This window comes from Mangifera indica, chromosome 9 (genome assembly GCF_011075055.1).
Source record: "Mangifera indica cultivar Alphonso chromosome 9, CATAS_Mindica_2.1, whole genome shotgun sequence".
NCBI classification, from domain to species: domain Eukaryota; kingdom Viridiplantae; phylum Streptophyta; class Magnoliopsida; order Sapindales; family Anacardiaceae; genus Mangifera; species Mangifera indica.
This window is the reverse complement of record NC_058145.1, coordinates 16355429-16376743: the sequence shown is the minus strand read 5'-3', so window position 1 is coordinate 16376743 and position 21315 is coordinate 16355429. Positions and strand designations below refer to the sequence as shown.

At 33.9% G+C, this 21315-nt stretch overlaps 5 protein-coding genes across 54 annotated transcripts; all 5 read left to right on the top strand.

Moving 5' to 3' along the window:
• Positions 1-1342: 1342 nt before the first annotated feature.
• Positions 1343-3345, top strand: LOC123226338 (putative disease resistance RPP13-like protein 1). The gene is made up of 2 exons (XM_044650843.1): positions 1343-3210; positions 3306-3345. Exons 1-2 carry the CDS (start codon positions 1343-1345, stop codon positions 3343-3345), a joined length of 1908 nt encoding a protein of 635 aa, XP_044506778.1.
• Positions 3346-3828: 483 nt separating this feature from the next.
• On the top strand, positions 3829-11537 carry LOC123225751 (putative disease resistance protein At3g14460). Of its 50 annotated transcripts, none has more exons than XM_044649931.1 (17): positions 3829-5615; positions 5700-5741; positions 6108-6223; positions 6321-6433; positions 6535-6659; positions 7185-7273; positions 7499-7548; positions 7859-8230; positions 8328-8402; positions 8532-8666; positions 8806-8860; positions 8959-9040; positions 9192-9233; positions 9314-9419; positions 9526-10204; positions 10282-10938; positions 11021-11537. In XM_044649931.1, exon 1 carries the CDS (start codon positions 3851-3853, stop codon positions 5528-5530), a length of 1680 nt encoding a protein of 559 aa, XP_044505866.1. In that variant the 5' UTR covers positions 3829-3850; the 3' UTR covers positions 5531-5615; positions 5700-5741; positions 6108-6223; positions 6321-6433; positions 6535-6659; positions 7185-7273; positions 7499-7548; positions 7859-8230; positions 8328-8402; positions 8532-8666; positions 8806-8860; positions 8959-9040; positions 9192-9233; positions 9314-9419; positions 9526-10204; positions 10282-10938; positions 11021-11537. The 50 variants fall into 50 exon arrangements, with proteins under 50 accessions (XP_044505866.1, XP_044505864.1, XP_044505867.1 ...); XM_044649929.1 differs by having other exon boundaries at positions 7499-7584; XM_044649932.1 differs by lacking the exon at positions 7499-7548 and adding an exon at positions 6989-7031.
• Positions 10112-11089, top strand: LOC123226337 (loganic acid O-methyltransferase-like). The gene is made up of 5 exons (XM_044650842.1): positions 10112-10204; positions 10282-10347; positions 10466-10633; positions 10810-10938; positions 11021-11089. The coding sequence occupies exons 1-5, from the start codon at positions 10112-10114 to the stop codon at positions 11087-11089; spliced, it is 525 nt and encodes a 174-aa protein (XP_044506777.1).
• Positions 11538-13095: 1558 nt separating the features above from the next.
• On the top strand, positions 13096-14415 carry LOC123226336 (loganic acid O-methyltransferase-like). Its single transcript, XM_044650841.1, has 3 exons — positions 13096-13188; positions 13304-13969; positions 14044-14415. Exons 1-3 carry the CDS (start codon positions 13096-13098, stop codon positions 14413-14415), a joined length of 1131 nt encoding a protein of 376 aa, XP_044506776.1.
• A 1070-nt stretch (positions 14416-15485) lies between these two features.
• On the top strand, positions 15486-20596 carry LOC123224694 (EEF1A lysine methyltransferase 2-like). Its single transcript, XM_044648386.1, has 7 exons — positions 15486-15872; positions 16186-16311; positions 17576-17776; positions 18970-19066; positions 19804-19907; positions 20058-20109; positions 20205-20596. Exons 1-7 carry the CDS (start codon positions 15652-15654, stop codon positions 20427-20429), a joined length of 1026 nt encoding a protein of 341 aa, XP_044504321.1. The 5' UTR covers positions 15486-15651; the 3' UTR covers positions 20430-20596.
• Positions 20597-21315: the final 719 nt, after the last annotated feature.

Sequence of the window (21315 nt, the reverse complement as noted above, 5' to 3'; positions counted from 1 at the left end):
CCAGCTCGGGCTCGGCTCGGCTTTTTAAGGGCTGGCTCGAGTTCGGCTCGAGCTCGACTCGAGCCGAATTCGGCTCGGCTCGAGTTCGGCTCGTTTTCAGCTCGGCTCGGTTCGGCTCGTTTTTTATATCAAAACGACACCGTTTTGTATATATATATGGATTAAAACGACGCCGTTTTGTATAAAAAAATTTTTAAAAAAATATACCGAGCCAACCCGAGCCAGCTCGGGCTCGGCTCGAGCTCGATCGAGCCGGGCTGAGCCCGGCTCGTTTCGGGCTCGAACCGAGCCGAGCCGAGCTCGAGCCCGAGCTGGCTCGGCTCGAATCCAGCCCTAGGCGAGGCATAGATCTATGCGACACATAGATTTGTTGATCGAAGAGTTTAAGCCTTCATTCTATTGATTTGTGCATCAACCGATAATTCGTCCTCTTTTAGGAGATGGGAGGGAGGAGGTTGGCCGGCTCTGATCATCGGAGAAGCGATAAGAGATAAAATACAAACTTTAAAGAGAAAATAGTGATTGTTCAAACTTTAAGTGACAGGTAGGTCTGGAGAAGGGGGAAATTGTTAGTTTTTAAACCGGGGGAGGGGGAATGTGATAAGTTTATAATTTTTTTAAATATTTTTATTAAATAATGATTTTATCTCTAATAGTGATAATAAAATTTAATAAAAAACTGAGTATTTAGATTTTTGATAATTAACGAGTCAGATGTTGAGTTTGCATCAAACCTTGGGCGGGAAATAACCAGTTGGCATTAATTGAAATATCAGCCGACCATGTGGTGGCAGATTCCACACGGCTTCCATAATCAATGAAAGTAGTCGCAAATTCATTCAAGTTTCTCCATGGACCTGTAAATAATTTTCTCTTTCGACAAAATTTCCTCGCAACTCATCAGTAATTCCAAAGAACAAACCATGCGATTGAAAATTGCATGTATTTAATTACCCAAAAAAATTTGCATGTATAGACTGGAAAGCTGAAAATTTCGCCAGATTTATCGTAGTCAATCCCAAAAGGTTGAAAAATGAGTTCATAATCACAGAATCAGATGGTTGATTTCACAATACAATCACTAAACCCTGCTGATGAAGTAGTTGTGGTTTTCTTTATTAACATATCAATGGTTGAATTCCACAAATGCTTACCCAACTTGTTGAATGAATTAATTATTTGACTGGTTCCCACATTATCATTCTAAAATATTTCAGCCAGCCAGGCCTCTCACTTCTTGTATCTTGAGTTCTCTTGGCTGATTGCGCTCATAGTCGTTTTTAGTTCTCTTTTTGCAATAATTCTGATTACTTTCTTCTTTCCGAAATTTCTTCTTGAATCCATGGCATGTTTTGTTGACCCCCTTGTCTCTCAACTCTTCCAGAGGTTGTTTCAGCTATTGGGGTCTGATGAGGTGCGGGGCTTTGCCCGGCAACTTGTTGAGGGGGTAGATTCAGAGCTAGAAGAGCTCAAAACAAAGTTGAGAATGATTGGAAATCTGCTTAACCGTGCAGAAGACATACAACTGATGGATGGGGCCTTAAAAGAGTGGCTTGACAATCTTCAACACTGGGCTCATGATGCGGAAGACGTGCTGGATGAGTTTCCCTATGAAGCTTTGCGACGCAAACTGAAGGTAGAACCGCAGGAAAGCTCTAGCAAGGGATTGAGTTGCCTCCCTGGTTATTTCCCTGGCCGTTTGTTCAATGTTAACACCGGCTCCGAGATCAAAAAGATCAATAATCGGTTGGAACAACTCCGCCAGCAAAGATCAGCTGAACTTAATTTGCAAGAGCTTTCTGGAGTGACATCAAGTAATGCCGCACTGCAAAGACCAGAGGAAACTTCAAGCGTGCAGCCTGAAAATTTTGTTTATGGCAGAGATGAAGATATAGCCAAACTAGTTGAGATAGTGAAAAACGAGCCAACAGGTGGTAGAAACTTTCGAGTGATAACCATTGTCGGCATGGGAGGGATTGGCAAGACGACAGTTGCTAGAGAGGTGTACAATCACAAGGAACTGGAAGGCTTCAAGTTTGAGGGAAAAGCGTGGGCACGTGTTTCATTCAATTTTGATATTCTTACAATCTCAAGGAGTCTCCTGTCATTAAAAGGCTCCATGCTCTCCGTTCCAAGTGATTCAAATGGCCTGCAAGTTGAACTGCAGAATGCAGTAAGTGGGAAAAAATTCTTGATAGTATTAGATGATGTTTGGAAGGTGAAATACAACGATTGGGAAAAGCTAACGTCTCCTTTCAAAGCTGGTGCACCTGGAAGCACGATAATCATCACAACGCGTGATGAAGATGTTGCAAAAACAATAAGATGCTCTGATAGTATTTATCCTTTACAGCTTTTATCCAGAGAAGCTTGTAAGTCATTGTTTCAGGAGCATGCACTTGCAACTGGTTTGGCTGCTTATACTGATCGAATTACAGATACAATTCATGAAAAAGTCATTGAAAGGTGCAGTGGCCTGCCTCTGGCAGCAAAGACTCTCGGTGGTCTTCTACACTCTAAGTCAATCGATACTTGGGAGAAAATACTGGACAGCAAAATTTGGATTTCATCTAAAGAAAATGATATTCTCCCTGTATTAAAGTTAAGTTATCTCTATCTCCCTTCTTATTTAAAAAGGTGTTTTGCTTATTGTGCAATTTTTCCAGAAGACTATGAATTCGAGGAAGAAGAACTTGTATTCCTGTGGATGGCGGAAGGTATTATTCAACCTTTTGATGAGCAATTGAATGAGACAGGTCAATATTTTCGTGATTTATGCTCAAGGTCACTTTTTCAAAAATCAAATAATTATGCTTCTAAATATGTAATGCATGACCTTGTTCATAATTTAGCTGAATCTGTTTTTAGCAAATTCAGTTTAAGATCCGAGCAAGCCATTATCAAGCTACCGGAAAATATTGAAATGATTCGTCATTTTTCCTATGTTCGTTGGTATATTGAGGGAGTTTTTTTAATTCCTCATTATATGGAGGGAGAAAAAAGATTTAGAGGGTTAGAAAAACTTAAGAATCTAAGAACATTCTTGCCGGTATTCAAGAGGTCTGATCATTATAGTAATTCACAAAATTATGTAAGTGCTATAGTTCTTTTCGATGTGCTGCCCCAATTAAAGAAGTTGAGAGTATTGTCTTTTGAAAGATACCAAATCACTCATATTCCTAATTCAATTGGAGGTTTGATTCATTTACGGTATCTAAATTTTTCTTATACTAAAATCAAATGTTTGCCTGAATCAGTATGTTCATTATTGAACTTGCAAACTTTGTTATTAAAAAATTGTTCAGATCTTATGAAGCTACCTACTCATTTGAGATGCTTGAGTAATCTATGTCATCTTGATATAAGTGGTAAAAATTTATTGAAAGAGATGTCGTTCGGAATGAAGGAGTTGAAAAATCTCCGAATGTTATCTAATTTTATTGTGGGCAAAGAATTAAGTTCAAGTTTGGAAGATTTGAAGAGCTTAAATTATCTTAAAGGAACACTTCACATTTCAAATTTAGAGAATGTAAATAATGCAACACAGATAGGTGAGTTGATATTAAACAATAAAAAAGATTTAGAAGTGTTGTTATTAGAGTGGGGATCTCAATTTGATGGCTCAAGAGTACAGAAAGTAGAAACAGATGTTCTTGACAAGTTGAAACCTCATAGCAATCTAGAAAAACTAACAATTAGATTCTATGGTGGTTTAGAATTTCCATCTTGGTTAAACAGTTTGTCATCACTCTCTAGATTGACATTCCTTGAATTAAAAAATTGTGAAAATTGTACAAAGTTACCTTCTCAAAGCCTATTGAGCTCACTTAAAGTTTTAATAATAAAAGGGATGCCAAAACTAGAGAAAATAGATATGCAAAGTCCTTACAATTCATTGGAGTTTCTTTGTTTTGAGAATTTGCAAAAATGTCAATATTGGGATACCAAAGTGGACAATGAGCATGTTGAAAGATTCCCAAAACTTTGCCAACTTTCCATTATTGAATGTCCCAAACTTACTGCAGAATTGCTTGATGATTACCCTTTATTGGAAGATCTTAAAATTTCTGACTGTGCAAAGTTGATAGTTTCATTCTTAAGTTTTCCAAAGCTCACGAAACTACAAATTGGTGAGTGTAAGGAAGTGGTGTCCACTAGTAGTTCTACTAGTCAGATCACCTCAATTAAGTTTGAGCCTCTTCCAGATGTCGCAGAGTTTGAAAATTGGTTGAGGGAAAATTTCAATTGTGTTGAGAAGCCATTTAAATGGACTCATAGCCTCACCTCTCTAGTATACTTGAATATAGAAAGTTGTAGTTTCTCATTTTTGAACACAATCTTTCTTCCCAATTTGATTCATCTTAGAATTGAAAACTGCCTGGCTCTAAAATCTTTACCAAAAAGATTGAAACAGATGAAAGTACAAAGAATGGGAATTTGCCACTGTGATTCTCCACTATTTATTGCGAGAAACATGCTGCCTTCATCTCTAAAAAGGCTCAAGGTATCAGATTGTAAGAAATTAAAACATTTGGAGGGAATCAGTTCTACTCTTCTTGAGTATTTGAGTATTCGAGATTGCGAGTCTCTCACCCATCTATCATCACGAGGATTGTTGCCTAATACACTCAAACATCTTCAGGTTGATTCTTGTCCAAATCTCACAACATTATTGTCAAGAAGGTGTTGCGCACATAAAAAACTTGAATGCCTCCATATTCACAATTGTCCAAGGCTGAGGTCAATAGAAGAGGCATTTCACAATAGTCCTTGTCTTAAGAAGATTGATTTGGCTGGTCTTCAAAATAATGGACTGTTTGGTCTGCAAAGTCTTACTGGTCTTCAAGAATTAAGCATAGAAGGTGGTTTGGTGTTGCCGGTAGAAATTATTCCAACCAGCTTAAGGAGTCTCGTGATTAAGAAAGATGTTGAAACGAGTAAGACACTTATTAGATGGGGATTGCACAAACTCACCTCCCTTAAACGTCTTTCGATAAGTGGATTTGAAGATCCGGAGCTGATTCTGTCGGAGAACCAACGAATGCCCATTTCTCTTGAATTTTTGGAGATCTTTAATTTGGGACCACTCAGATCCATTTCAGACTTGGGCATGTTCACCTCTCTCAAAGAATTGAAAATTGGGGATTCGAACTTCAACTCGATTCCAGACCTAGGAAGCCTGGTATCACTTAAAATCTTCTGTATTTGGAACTGTCCAAAGATCAAGTCAATTCCAGGTTTCGGAAGCCACTCCTCCCTCGAAGAATTCCGTATTATTTCATGCCCAAAGCTCAAATCAATGGCGTGCCTAGGAAGCCTCAATTCTCTTCAAAACTTGCGGATTCAGAGCTGCCCAAAGCTCAAATCCTTGCCAAGCCCGCCATCCTCACTTCTGGAATTAGAGATTCAGAAATGTCCATTGCTGAAAAAACAGTGGAGGAGAGGTAAAGGGAAGTATTGCTCAAAGGTAGCTCACATCCCTTTAGTTAAAATCGATGGAAAATTCATCTTCAATTCAAAGGAGGAATAAAGAAGCAATTCCGAGTTGGAAGAATTGAGTTTAATTAATTGAATTCAAGGCATGAAGTCAGATAATCATCCCTGTTTCATTCAAGGTTTGCCATTTTGTCCATTGTTTTTTACATTGACAGTGTATTGTTTGGCCTCTGTCTCAAGTTACTCTTATTTTAACATGTCAGATGATTACCAAGCAGAGACATTCACAGTGGCACTTTAGTCAGGTAATTTAAGCATATTGTGATGCTTAAAATTCAATAAATTATGTTCCAATTTTTCTTCTTAAATGATTTACTGTCACAGAATTTTATGATTCATCTTACATTTTTTTTCAGCGAGATATAAGTTGATAGATTAAACCCAGATTCGGAGTAAACTTACTTAGATTCTGTTTTTTGAAAATCATGATAAAAGTAAATTCTTCATCTTGCTTTCGTTTTTCAATTTTTGTATGTAAAGTTGAAATGATTTCTATACAAAATACGATTATCATTATATAGCCAGCAAATTAAGATCATATTAAAGGTTTTTTTTTCCTTTCATGAGTTTTGATATTAGATGTAGAATTTGAAAATTTTCATTTTTCTAAGATCTAGATGAGTTCCACTAGACCATTCAAAGGAAGAAACATTTGAAGGCAGAAATTTGAACAGTTTTGCATCTGAAAATGAAGAATCAACAAGAGAATTGTCTTGTTCAATTCTAGGTTTGTTAATTTCAAAAATTCAAACTTTTTTCTAGATTTTTGTCATATCGTAATTTTCAAAAAATCATGTGTCTTTATTCTACAATTTTGATGATAGTATGCAGATTTTGTTATAAAGCAGACCTCTCAACACAGAATTTTTAAAGAGTTACAGACGGATGAATCAGAGAAGGAATTCGAGCTTATTCTACATCTCAAAACCGAAATTAGGTTTGTTTAAATTTTAAAATGATTCATTCTACAACTTTTTGTCCCATATTTATTCACTCGAATCAAGTGCTCTGCCTCAATTTTTATGTTTCCTATAGCAGGAAGCAAGTGAATTGTTGATTGAATTCAAAGTTGGAGTACTCTATATGGATACAAGAACACATAGCTAAAAGTTCACTCAGGGTTCTACCAAGAAGAATTTTTCAGCTTTTTTGTGCATAAAAAGGTAAATGAAGAAAGTTCTCGATTCAAATTCCAGTGTTTTGCAATTATTGATACATGTATTTCTAAAGTTCCTTCATATAATCTTTGGTTGCCAGATTTGGGTATCTTTTAAGATGATCAATTCATTTTGTTGTTGAGGTCAATTGAAAGTTACTATGACTCAAAGATTCAAAATTTTGCTTGTCCAACTTCATGAAAGCAAATTTGATAACATTTTTGCACTAGACTTTGTAAAAGTTGATGATAACAAATCATTTCAGTTTCTCACATCTAATTCCACATTTTGTACCTGTTATATATGGACTCTATCAAATGTTATGCTCAAATTAGGAAACACAGATTGCAGTTCTAATCGATGCATCTGTTAACAAAGGTGAACTTATTTGCTTAGCTATATATATTCTTCATCTTTGGTTTTTTATGTTTTCTGTTTCAAGATAGGCAGATTCAACTTTATGATTCGAAATCTATGCATCTTGTCTATTGAATCAATCTATATTTTCTCTTGCATAAATAATACAATCAGGACACCTTGGTTTCAATGATTTTGTGATCACAATGCGAAGATGCAAGGATAATGTAACCACAGCAAGAATTAATCTTTTATGTAACAAGGTATTTCATTCTTCTAAGAGCAATTTCTTTCAGCAAGATGAAGCTGATGTGTTATTGTCATTGCTAAATTGATTTGTCAGCTTCCTTATTTGTTTAGGTATACATATTCTTCATTATATGTTGATTCTTTCCGTTTCAGGAAAGGCAGATTCAACTTTTTGATTTGAAATCTATGCATCTTATCTATTGAATCAATCTATATTTGCTCTTTCATGAATAATACAGTACAGGACACCTTGGTTTCAATGATCACAATGCAAAGATGTATGGATAATGTAAGCAGAGTAGGAATTAATCTTTTATGTAATAAGGTATTTCATTTTTCTAAAAGCAATTTTGTTTAGCAAGATGAAGGTGTTGTGTTATTGTCATTGCTAAATTGATTCGTCAGCTTCAGCATCCCAGCTTCAGCATCCGCGTTGAGGTTAATGGCAGTCAAAACACTTGATGTTCGCCGATAGCAAGTGTTTAAGATATTCTTTCTTATTTGATGTAGACTTATTTGATGATTCCTGCCTTCCTCCTACAATTTCCCTTTTTTCTTAGAGGTTAATTCGTTTTTGATTTATTTTTTTACCTTTGCAGAGAAAGATGAGAAAATGGGTGATGAAGAAACAAAATTATTGGCAGAATCCATTCCCATTGGTTGGTGGAGATGGAACTGGAAGCTATGCTAAAAATTCAAGGTGATTTCTAAGAATGGAGTGCTGAGATGGACATTGTTTCAATGAACTGATGTATCACCTTGGCTGAAAGACAGGAAAAATGTCTTGCAGTTCTTGTTACTGATAAATAGCTAAAGCAGCATCTTTAGCTTGAAGAAAATGAATTGATGTTGCTTGTGATCAGTTACTATATAGACAGTATGACTGCTTAGACAATGTGTGACCAATGTTAATCTGCATCCTTATAATTTCTTCCATGGATCAATAAGAGAATTTTCTCTTTCAATTCCAGGTTTGTTAATTTCAAAAATTCAAACTTTTTTCTAGATTTTTATCATAACATAGTTTTCGATAAATCATGTGTCTTTATTCTACAATTTTGGTGATAGTATGCAGATTTTATTGTAAAGCAGACCTCTCAACACAAGATTTTTAATGAGTTACAAAGAGATGAATCAAGGAAGGTATTTCAAGCTTAATCTATATCTCAAAACTGAAATCTGGTTTGTTTAAATTTATTTTGTTTCTTCATTCTACAACTTTTTGTCCCATGTTTATTCTGCTGAATCAAGTGCTCTGCCTCAATATTTTAGGTTTTCTAAGGAAGCAAGTGGACTGTTGATTGAATCGGAAGTTGGAGTACTCCATTTGGATACAAGATCACTTAGCTAAAAGTTCGCTCATGGTTTTACCATGAAGAATTTTTCGGCTTTTTTGTGCATAAAAAGGTAAACGGAGAAAGTTTTCTGAATTCAAATTCCAGTATTTTGCAATTATTGATACATATATTCCTAAAGTTCCTTAGTATAATCTTTGGTTACTAGATTTGGGTATCTTTTAAGATGATCAATTTATTTTGTTGTTGAGGTGAATTGAAAGTTACTGTGACTGAAAGATTCAAAATTTTCTTGTCCAACTTCATGTAAGCAAATTTGGTAACATTTTTGCGGTGACCTTTGTAAGAATAGATGATAACAAATCATTTCAGTTTCTCACATCTAATTCCACATTTTGTACCAGTTATATATGGACTCCATCAAATGTTATGCTCAAATTACGAAATATGGATTTGCAGCTCTAATGGACGCATCAGGTAACAAAGGTGAATTTATTTGCTTAGCTATATATGTTCTTCATAATAGGTTGATTCTTTCTGTTTCAACAAAGGCAGATTCAACTTTTTGATTTGAAATCCGTGCATCTTATCTATTGAGTCAATCTATATTTTCTCATTCATGAATAATGCAACACAGGACACCTTGGTTTCAATGACTTTGTTATTGCAATGCAAAGATGTAAGTATAATGTAAGCACAGAAAGAATCAATCTTTTACGTAATAAGGTATTTCATTTTTCTAAAGGCAATTTCTTTCAGCAAGATGAAGGTGTTGCGTTATTGTCACAGCTAAACTGATTTGTCAGCTTCAGCATCTACGTTGAGATTAATAGCAGTCAAAACACTTGATGTTTGCCAATAGCAGGTATGTAAGATATTCTTTCCTATTTGATGTAGACTTAATTGATGCTTCCTCAATACAATTCCCCTTTTTTCTTGGAGGTTAATTCGTTTTTAATATGTTTTTTAAGCTTTGGAGAGAAAAAAGAGAAAATGGGTGATGAAGAAATAAAAATATTGGCAGATTCTCATCCCATTGGTTGGTGGAGATGGAGCTCGAAGCTATACTAAAAATTCAAGGTGATTCCTAAGCATGGAGTGCTGAGATGGACATTCCTTCAATGAACTGATATATCACCTTGGCTGAAAGGCAGGAAAAATGTCTTGCAGTTCTTGTTACCAATAAAGAGTTATAGCAGCATTTTTAACTTAAGAAAATGAAGTGATGCTGCTTGTGATCAGTTACTATATACAACGGTATGACTATTTCGACAGCCTGAGACCGATGTTATACAGTCTCTTCTTTCTTGTCTACTGTGGGAAAATATGCTTCAAAATTATCACCATTGATTCCTTCTACCTGTCAAACTAAGCTGCACCTTCTCTCAGTCAAATCAAACTTCCACCCTGTCAAACAAGACTGCAAATGCATTCGACAATATAATCCTTCTCTCATTCAAAACAAACTTTAATTCAATTTCCTTTTTAGCCATCTCAATCGCCATCACTTCGGACTTCTGAAACTGAGAAATCAGGGGCACACTTCATAGCGCCGAGATGGGCAGTGATCAGATAAACAACTCACTTGAGCCCTTGGCCATGAATGGCGGAGATGGACAATACAGCTACTCCGAGAATTCCACCATGCAGGTTTTATTCAGTTTTTGTTTTCTTGTATATCTAGATGCTTGGGGGAGATAATTATTTACTGATTTATTTATTCGCAGAAAGAGGGAATAGAGTGTGTTAAAGATTTGATCACCGAAGGGATTGTGCAAAAACTTGAGACACAGGTTTCTTTCACCAATTTCTCAGAAAAAAGTTAGCATTGCTGACTTGGGATGTGCTATGGGGCCTAACACTTTCATTACAGTACAAAATATCATAGATTCTGTAAAGCTGAAATTTCAGTCTGATGGGACCGATTCACGCTCTGCTGAGTTTCATTTCTTCTTAAACGATCACGTTGACAATGATTTCAACACCCTTTTCACTTCCATGCCTTCTGACAAGGAATACTTTGCAGCTGGTGTGCCGGCATCTTTCCAAAATTGGCTGTCTCCAAAGGCCAGTATTGATGTAATCCACTCCTCTTAATCGCTCCAGTGGCTCTCAAAGCTGCCGAAAGAGCTGACTGATAAACAATCTCCAGCGTCGAATAAAGGGAAAGTTTATTATCCAAGTTCAGCCAAGGCGGCGGTGGTAGCTTACAGAGAGCAATTCAGAAAGGACATGGAGTCATTTTTGAACGCCAGAGCTTTAGAATTGTTTCTGCGGGTCTCATGGCTCTGTCAATCCCAAGTGTTCCAGATCCTCATTGCAAGTGTGTTATAACTTCAGTTTTTGACCTTCTGGGATCTGCTCTGATGGATTTATCAGGCCAGGTAAAAATTTCTGCTAAAAGATTTGCTATAAAAGTCTTGTTTACTTCATAGTGTAAATTGAAATTTCTCCGTTGAATTTCAGGGATTGGTTGATGAAGATAAAGGCGACAACTTCAACTGTCAATCTACATTCCGACCCCTCATTAGATAGTCTCATTGATTGAGAACAATGGCGATTTCATCATTGAGAAGATGGATCCATTGTTGACTCACCAGGTTACTGATCTTGACACCATGGTCATGCATTTGAGAACCTGCATGGAAGGCAGCATCTGGGGAGAATTTAGGAGCAGAGATTGTTGAACAAGTTTTTGATAAATTCAAGAAGATTGCAGAGTCTGGTGTCCTCGTTGATCCAATCTACAAAAGAACATATGGATTATTTGTTCTTCTTAAGCGTAAACCTTACTAGAAAATTGAAAGAGCAATTTAGTCAAGTGATTAAGTTGAAGCAATAAACATCTGCCATGGTTTGTGATGCAGTGATGCAGTTTAAAGGACTTTTATATATGTAGTGATGCAGTTTCAAAGCTTGCAAGTTGCAGCCTTAAGAACATTCTGTAATTCTTCAGCTTGAGGAAAAGAAATTGTTTGCTGCAGAATCATTTGCCATGGTTTGTGATTAGGTCTTTCCTAGTAATAGTTTCATACATCCCCAAGGGTCGTTACCTCTATATTTAAGTAATTAATTAAGTAAAAGTTTCATAAATATAGTAAAGATTCGAATAATTTCTTCTTAAAAGTTTTAAAAAAAATTTTGTAAACCTTTATTTTTCAAATTAAATATATTAATGAAAGTGATTTCTTGAAAAAAAAAAAAAAAGTCAATGAAAGTGATATGGCAAAATAAAAAAATAAATATAAAAAATATTCACTTGAATAATTTGCGGAAAACCTTATTTTTTTAAAGGCTTAATTAAAGAAGCTTAAATCCCAGTTCAATCTTAAAATTTCCAAATTGAAACTTTAAAAAAATATTCATTATCGAATAGTCGTAGATATATATATATAATTTAGTTTAAACTGTAAAACTAAATCGAATCACTTAAAAATTATGATTTGATTTATAAAATAGTTCAGTTTAATTAGAGAAATTTTGAAAATACAGTTTATAATTAAGAGTACAATCGAAACGATTTTTCAAACCAAATTAAATCATAAACTGTATCTTATTTAATTTTGCTTTTAAATCATTTTGCAAATACAAAAACACAAATGAGTTGAAAATTTCATGAGAGAAATATTATAAGAGAGAGTTAGATGATATTTCATTTTCCATACTTAGAAGAAGAGAAACTACAGGTGGTATGTGGGTAAGGGGTTTGTTTTATATAATGAAGCTTTGCTCACTGAGTAGAGGAATAGTGAAGTTGTGATGTGAAATATAGTTGATGAAAATAAGAAGAAATTGTGGTGTTAGTGAAGCTATGAGTTGAATGATTGATTATAACAAACTGTTTAACATAATTTTTAAATAAGTAATTATCTATATTATTTGTTTTTTATATTTATTTATTATTTTTTATATTTTTATTGTATAATCATTTTATATATTTATTTTTAAATACTAGATAATTATAATTCAATTATTATTTATTAAAAAAATATTTAAAATTAAATTATTTTTAATAGATTTAAATTGTAATTTAAATTGTACTAAATCCCTTTTTTTTAAGTTTGATTTAGTTAAATTTAATTTATAATTTATAATAATTTAATTTAGTTTGAAATTTTTCATAATAGTTATAATTTTCTATTAAAGAAGTCACATCATCTCATATTTAGAAAAGTAAAAAATGTAAAGTCTAACTAATTAAATACAAATTTGAGTGACACTTTTCAAAGATTCCATGACCTAATCGCTAATATAGTTAGAAATTTACATAGATTAACAATGGCAAAGCAAGAAGTCATGAATATTGGAGTTTCACAGCTACACGCATTCAACGAGGGCTAAAAGAAAATGAAAGGGCGTTTTCTTCCATTTTCTTTATATTTTATATATATAAAACTTGCGGAACTTGTAGATTTCAGAGGATCGAATTTTGATTTCCTGGAACTTGACTATAAACTACGGCTTTTGTTTTGTATATAAACTAATGCAAGTCATTTAATAAAGCATCTGGTTTTTTTAGCTTTGGAGAGAAAGGAGAGAAAATGGGTGATGAAGAGACAAAAATTTTGGCAAAATCCCATCCCATGGTTGGTGGAGATGGAGCTCGAAGCTATGCTAAAAATTCGTCCTACCAGGTATCGAATGAAACCGTATTTTGAATGAAAAAGGGAACCAGAGATCTTTTGGTAAGTATTTTTATTTTATGTTTCTGGTAAGTATTTTTATTGACATATGTGTTTATGGGTACAGAGGGCAGTGATGAATGCTACCAAGGAAATGGTAGAAGACGCCATAGCTGATAAGCTTGACTTCAAAACCCTGGAAATTGAAGCTTCCAAAACATTTCAAATAGCGGATTTGGGATGCTCCACTGGCCCCAACACCTTCATTGCCGTGCAAAACATTATAGAAGCTGTTGAACAAAAATACCTTATTCAACGACAAAACCCTAATTCAGCCCTAGAATTCCAGGTCTTTTTTAACGACCATAACGATAATGACTTCAACACTCTCTTCAAAACCCTTCCTCCTGAACGAAAGTACTTTGCCACTGGTGTCCCGGGTTCTTTTTATAGCCGCTTGTTTCCCGAGAAAACGCTTCATTTTATACACTCCTCCTATTCACTGCACTGGCTTTCCCGGGTTCCAGAAGAGATTGTTGATAGTAAATCTCCAGCATGGAATAAAAGCAGTATTCAATGCACAGGATTGGTGAAAGAAGTCACTGAGGCGTATGCAGCTCAGTTCAACAATGACATGGAGAGTTTTCTAAACGCTAGAGCTCAAGAACTTGTGGGTGGAGGATTAATGGTGATTGTAATATCAATATTGCCAAATGGGATCCCCATGGCTAAAACTGCTGAGGGTAAAATTTATGATTTGCTTGGATCTTGCCTCATTGACCTAGCCAAAATGGTAAGAATTTGTCTTCTGTGTTCATCGTTTTTACTAATCACAGCACTTAGTAGTAGTAGTAGTAAAACTTGCAGGGGTTGATTGATGAAGAAAAAGTGGACTCCTTCAACTTCCCTTTATACTATCCGACTTGTGAGGAGATAGAGGCTATCATACGGAGAAATGGATTGTTCAGCATTGAGAGAATGAAAATATTCGCTCCCGTTGTACCAGGAGAAATGACTTTTTCTGCAGAACGTTCTACTGCACAAATTAGAGCGGTGTTTGAGGGACTGATCGAGGAGCATTTCGGCCATGAGTTTATTGACCAGTTGTTCATCAACTTCACCAGGAAGCAGCTTGCTGAGAATTTCTTAAAATCTGATGATTTGAAAAACCATAACAAGATTGATTTATTCATCGCACTCAAGCGAATCAATACGATAGATTCTTATTGGAGTATGTAATATTTTAAAATAAATCCATGTCAATCAATTTTTGATATATAATTTGAACATTCAGATAATATGTCATTAAAATAAAAAAGACCAATATTTAATTACATGATATTACATCATCGATATATATAAATTATATATTAAAAAGTGTATGCATATTTCATTATTTCATATATTATGTTTTGAAATTAAATAATCTCACAGGGTATATTAATGATAAATATTTAGTTTTCTGCAATATTTACTGAACCACTATAATCTATGGTGTACCAACCAAGAGAATCATGGGAAGGAAAAAACTAAAGAAAATACACCTAAATTTCATAAAACAAGATCCATGACAAAATGGTTTGAATGTTGAAACAAAAAATTGGAAAATATGAATCTATTTTAATAACTGATATCACTTACATGGTTCATGAGATTAAGTTGATGTAGTAGAATAAAATAATTAAACATATTAATTGAGTTGGACAAAGACAGAACCTAACTGTTTTGTCTAAAAATTTAAGTTTAAGACCGAACATTATTTGAATATTAAACAAGCATGAATGAAAAATTTTATTTATTAAATTATTAAATCTGAAATTAATTAGAGGTTTTTCAAAGTCAGAGACCTAATAAAACCTAAAAATTCATTGTAGGCAAGAATGCATTTGTTAGGTTTTTCAAATTTATAAAAGATTATAATAATATTTTTATAATTTTTTTAAATTACAAAAATACCTATAATAACCCTGAAACAAGTTTGAATGCCAAAAATATTTAATGTATTGTGCTTGAATGAAAAACTAAGGCTCAACCAGACCCCGAAATATTTTTCTAACCTTAGATTTGCACAAATTAAACCCGATTGAAAGACTTATAAATAATATAAGGTAATTTATTTATAACTTTTTATTGTATATTAAAATACTATTAAATTAATCTTATTTTTATTATAATTTTATTATAATTTTTTAATTATTTTATTACTTTCCATCGATCAAGATAATTATTTATTTATGTCCCTATCAATTTAATTAAAATGATGAGAATAAGATTATTCTAAATGTTGGTATTATTTGTGCTCGTTGACTACTTTTATTGGCCGAACGAGTCGTCTTGTATTTTGGAAATTCCTTCTCGATAATTGTTAATAATACCCAACAAACGCTGTCATCACTTTTTCGACCCGCCTCGCAAAACCCCGGCCCAATCTTCCAACTTTTTAACGCTTCTCTACAATCTCAATTATTTATCCTAATGGCTGGAACCCGATTGCCCCTGGAGGAATCTGAGCTCTTTCAGCTCCAGCAGCACACTCGAACCACCACCGATCTGGTCTCCGATGATGACCGCTCAGTTGCCGCGGACTCCTGGTCTATAAAGAGTGAATATGGAAGCACTCTTGACGATGATCAGCGCCACGCCGACGCCGCCGAGGCACTCTCCTCTGCCAATTTCCGTGTTTCCTCTGATTACAAGTAATGCATTTCCTTGCTTATTTTTATTTTTTCTTTTAGAATTGAGTGGTTCTAGGAAACCAGAGGGAAGGGAAATGAAGTAGGGTTTAGCTGATGGGAATTTAAAATTGTTATTTATTTATTTATTTTTTTGAGTCGATACGCTTAAATTAATGGTATATAATGTATTTTTAAGATGAATGCTTGAGTCTGCTGATTCTTTTTCCGAGCGGTCAAGTTGTTTAAGTTCTATAATTGGAGAACGAGCTAAATTTCAAGTGTTTCAACTGGAAACTTTGATTTGTTTACTAAATTTTGATTTGTGTGTATTCAGTTCTGATAAGGAGGAGCCAGATTCAGATGGAATTACATCAATGCTAGGTCTTCAGAGTTACTGGGATGCTGCATATGCAGATGAGTTAGCAAATTTTCGTGAACATGGCCATTCTGGTGAAGTTTGGTTAGTGGTTATTTAATTTTGTATTGTTGAACTTTTTCTGAAGTTGTGTAAGTATACTGTACTGACGCAGTTGGCACATCGAATATTTAATAATTTGAACCTGCTTCCGAAGATATAAATTATTACAAATAAGAACTTGTCCGAAATAATTCAATATTTGATTGTCATTTGTCACAGTCGTGTGTGTCATTGGAAGTTGTTGTGGAAGAATGCAATATTGTTTCTGCTCTTCAATGGAGCAGTCAAGAGTTTACTCATTTTATTGGATACAGGATACGTTTGTTTGGGCGTCTCCAAGTAGTGGTTATAGGAGTTGATCCTTTAGAAATAGAGCTTATATTACATATCTAAATGTATCTAAGATGCTGGTTACCGGGTAATTACTGTGGCTTAAAATTTGTTGATTTTCCCTATCTGTACAATTTAGTGACTTGTCTGAACTAATATTAATACAATGCCTTTGACAAGTTATACTTCATTTTCCCAAATCTCGATGATTTAATTCTCAATCAACATGATTATTAGTGCCTTTGGCATCACTGAAAATGTCATCAACTTGTGTAAAGTACTTTTCTTTTTCTTTTTAATAGTATTTAATCGAAATAGACATAAGTGTTTCTTGAGATTAAAAAATAAAAAGATTTTAAATTCAATTTAAAGAAGCACTTGATTGGTGCTTATGCAGAAGCTACTATATAAGTTCTTGTAAACATAATCTTAGTAGTTATTTTTTCTGGAAGCATTGAACCAAAGTTTCAAACTGTTACCTTATGGAAATATTTCAGGTTTTAACGTATAGATTCATACAGTAAATACATTTTCTGGGTTCAAAGAATTATGTGTATTTTGCCAAGTCAGTCAGCTTCGTAAATCTTTATATAATGCATAATTTGGACATGTCACTACTTACTAAGGTTTTTTAGCAACTTCAGTGCTATATTGGAGGAATTGCTAAAATATAGATAATGTGCTAAACTAGTTTAAGTTAAATCCTAAAATCATTAAACTATCAAGTTGTTACTGTAGAAGTGAACTTTTATTAAATATTTTCAGTGTTGTATTTGTTTTGTCAATTGGAGTATAATCCGCCTTTTGTCTTTTAGAAAAAAAAATTAGCCTCGCTTCACAAAAAATATTTTATACACAGTGGATGATGGCCGCATAGTATTTTATCAACACCTGTAACAGTATATAGAAGTTCTAAGTGTGTGCACTATTTCACAAAAAATACACAGTGAATTGTTTTTTTCTCCTTTTTCATTAGGTTTGGAGCTGATGTCATGGATGTTGTTGCTTCTTGGACGAAAAGTTTGTGCATTCAAATATCTCAAGGTCACATGCCAAATCCTGGTGATGATTTTAAGCGTGAGCCTATCGAAGAGACTGACAAGTACTTGTCTAGCTGGAGTATACTTGATGTTGGGACTGGCAATGGTCTGCTCCTTCAAGAACTTGCTAAGCAGGGGTACACTCTGAGATTTTGCCTATAGTTCTGGTATTATGTGCCATATTAATCTAAAAATTTTAAAATATAATTTAGTATTTTACTTGCAAATAGATCTACATCATGTTCATTCTTTCTTTATATGGGAGCATAATACACATGCTGTATGGTTTTGAAGAGTCATTGCAGGAGTTTTAAGATTTGAGATAACAGGTTATCATCAAGGATTTAATGTGGTATTATGCAAATTTTTCCAGATGTGGGTATACTGTGACATAGAAAGCCAACTATTATTCTTGATGCTATTATAACATAAAACTATAGAATCCTAAACTTTAGTAGTATAGTCTTATTTGGACTTCAGACTAAAGACACCACACCAGAGAATGTGACTTTCGTTTTCTTCAGTTATCATTTGTATGTGTTTAGTGGTTTTCCTTTTCTCCTTTCATTTGGGAGATCATGAAATAATTAAGCAACTTATTTCCACATTTATAGATTCTAGAATCTCAGCTTCTATGTAAAACTCATTGTTCTTGCAGGATTTTAAAATTTAACATACATTTAGTCTAAGTCTTTCCTTGCATATGTAAGGCAAAGATATACTATTATATTAGCAGTTAGGCCCGGGTTTCAACTCCCCTTGGTAACACATGCTTGGGATATATTTTGGCTATCAATATTTTAGGATGTGACATAGTCCTCAGCTTAGAACTCAGTGAATTCATTACAAAATGTTGGCAGAGTTTTAGTGACAAATAAAATAAAGCAACGTAGTGGTTGGTTTAAGAATCAAATATTTGATTTGCATCAAGATGGGTAAAGGGGTGGTTTAGCTCATGGGCATTTTTTAAAGTTTCATGAATTGTGAAGATGACATAGAATGGCTACCATGGAAACTTCAATTCCAACTATAAAGTGGGATAGAGCCATTACGATGTTTCACATAGTACAAGTAGGATACTTTTTAGACTAAATGGTTTAGTGGAAAATTTTCCTGCCTTAATTTATTGTCAACTAATAGTCTTATGGCTGTTTTGGCCAATTACTTTTTTTGTCAGAATGGGCCTCAATATAGAATATAAATAGCATGGTTGGACAGAAAGTCTGCTATTAAAAAATGTTAATTAAAATACTGAAATTCAGTCATATTGTTGCATTTGCTGGAAACAATATTGTACTAATTTAATCACAGCTTGTGTTCTTATAATCAGATTCACTGATTTAACTGGAGTTGATTATAGTGAAGATGCAATCAACCTTGCTCAAAGCATTGCTGATCGTGATGGATTTCCTAATATTAATTTCTTGGTATGATCAATTTAAGAATATTTCTTGGACTTGGTTATGGCCTACTTCATCTCTAGTTGTGCACGAAGTTATTGTACATATTGATATATATCATGATGATTTATTTATCTAGAAGCGTTTGCCTGCTCTGTAAAGTGTATGGCTGCTCTGGTTTAGGAGGTACTGCTTTATAGTCTTGTGCAAATATTATAAGATACACATATAGACTCATGCACACATGCTCAAGTATGTTTTTTGTGAATACTTAGGTTTCTTGTAGAACTCTGATTCTTTTTATCTTGCTGTATTAATTTTTATTGGAGATGGTAATTTCTTCATTCTTAATTTCTTATTATATTTATAATTTAAAAAAAAAAAAAGAACAGAGCATCTTGTTGGTGAACAAAAATTGCCTGAGATGTCTATTCATATATTTTTATTTGATAGTAAATATTGTCATTTCTCGGTAGATATAATAATGCTCACCTAGTGTCACTGACTAGAAGATAGCTTCCAAGTGGATGTGGGTTATGTGTAGAGAGCAATAGGAAGCTGACCTTACGGGTTATATAGACCAAAACCATAATGTCTGATGTTTTTCATGGTTCAGTGGTCTTAAATCTGATGGGTGGTCTTCACGAACTGTGTGAATGGGTTCAAAGATTATCCATTTTCAGAAATTAGAGGCCATAATCTAATTATCATATGTGCAATGTATACGTTTTTAAAATTTCAACTCTTGTTGCTTTGGTTTTCAGGTTGATGATGTTCTTGAAACAAAGCTTGAGAGACAATTTCGGCTTGTCATGGATAAAGGGACTTTAGATGCCATTGGATTGCATCCTGATGGCCCTCTCAAAAGGTAAAAATATCATCATCTTCCACTTTTGCATAGTCAAATAACGGATTGCTAATTAGCTAACCATTGCTGCTATCCCAAAACTTTCAATCTTGTTCTTACAGCCATGATTCACCGAAAAGCTAAAATTGTAATAATGTTATCTTCTCTTAGGATCATGTACTGGGATTCAGTTTCTAAGTTGGTCACTCCAGGTGGAATATTGGTGAGTACCCAAGCTAATTTATGAATTCTATTATCTTGGTTTTGTATACTACATTTCCTCAGTTGTATTGGCTATGGTGGTGGTGATGGTGGCAGGTGATTACATCTTGTAACAATACGAAAGATGAGTTGATGCAAGAAGTGCTAAATTTAAACCGAAGAAGGATTGATGTGCCCCAGGAACATGATAACTCAAAAGAACAAGAAGCAAACAGAGATCCTCCATTTCAATATCTGAATCATGTTCGCACATACCCAACGTTCATGTTTGCTGGAGTAGAGGGATCGCGTGTCGCCACTGTGGCATTCCTTCGGAAATGAAAATCAGTTAGCTGTTCTGTAATGGTGGGTTGCATTTTAGGTTTTGTTTTGTTATGGGTTGATTTGGGAGTGTGGTGCCATTTCTTTCTTTGTTACTTTCATCATGTAACATGCTACTTCACATGCATTATAAACAGGAAAATAGAAAAAATTACTAATTCGCATCATGAATATTTCAATTACTAGATAGACTTATCAAGGACAATTTAGAACCCAATCATATTGTTATCCCAAATTTAATATTTGCCCATTTCATGTAAGTTAACAGCTAAATTTTGGTCAAGTAATCCCAACACTTGAGACAAAGTTGATGTCATTAACTTCATAATTATTACACAATTTGGAGATGAAGACAAAATTTTAGAGATTTTTTTTACAGAAATAATTTGGTAATAAAATAATAGCTATAGTTTCGGGGTCTATTCATCTTAGAAAATCAATAATGGACATGAGTGTAAGTAGAAATCACTAGTTTAATATATTGTATTTTGGGGTCAACAATAATTATAATATTAAAAGGTATATGTCTCATGTCTGTCCCATGGAAAATGATATATGCTATGATCTAATTTGAAATAAATTATCATATAAAATTATAAGAAAGCTTATTTTATATCTTCCAAATGCTTACTTGATTAAGTGTTATTAAATTCTGTCCTATAAAGCATAATCCCATAAACATTTATTATACAATGTATAAATGTAGACAGAGATAAGAGAAGAACACTAATATGTACGGTATTCAATTGAGTATCTATCATCATGTGATTGCGTTTTGAGTACTTTTGAGTATTCAAATGATAGGTATTTAAAACTCAATTACATGATGATACATTAATAAAATGATGAACATCATTTAAATATCTAATTTGATATTCAAATTAGA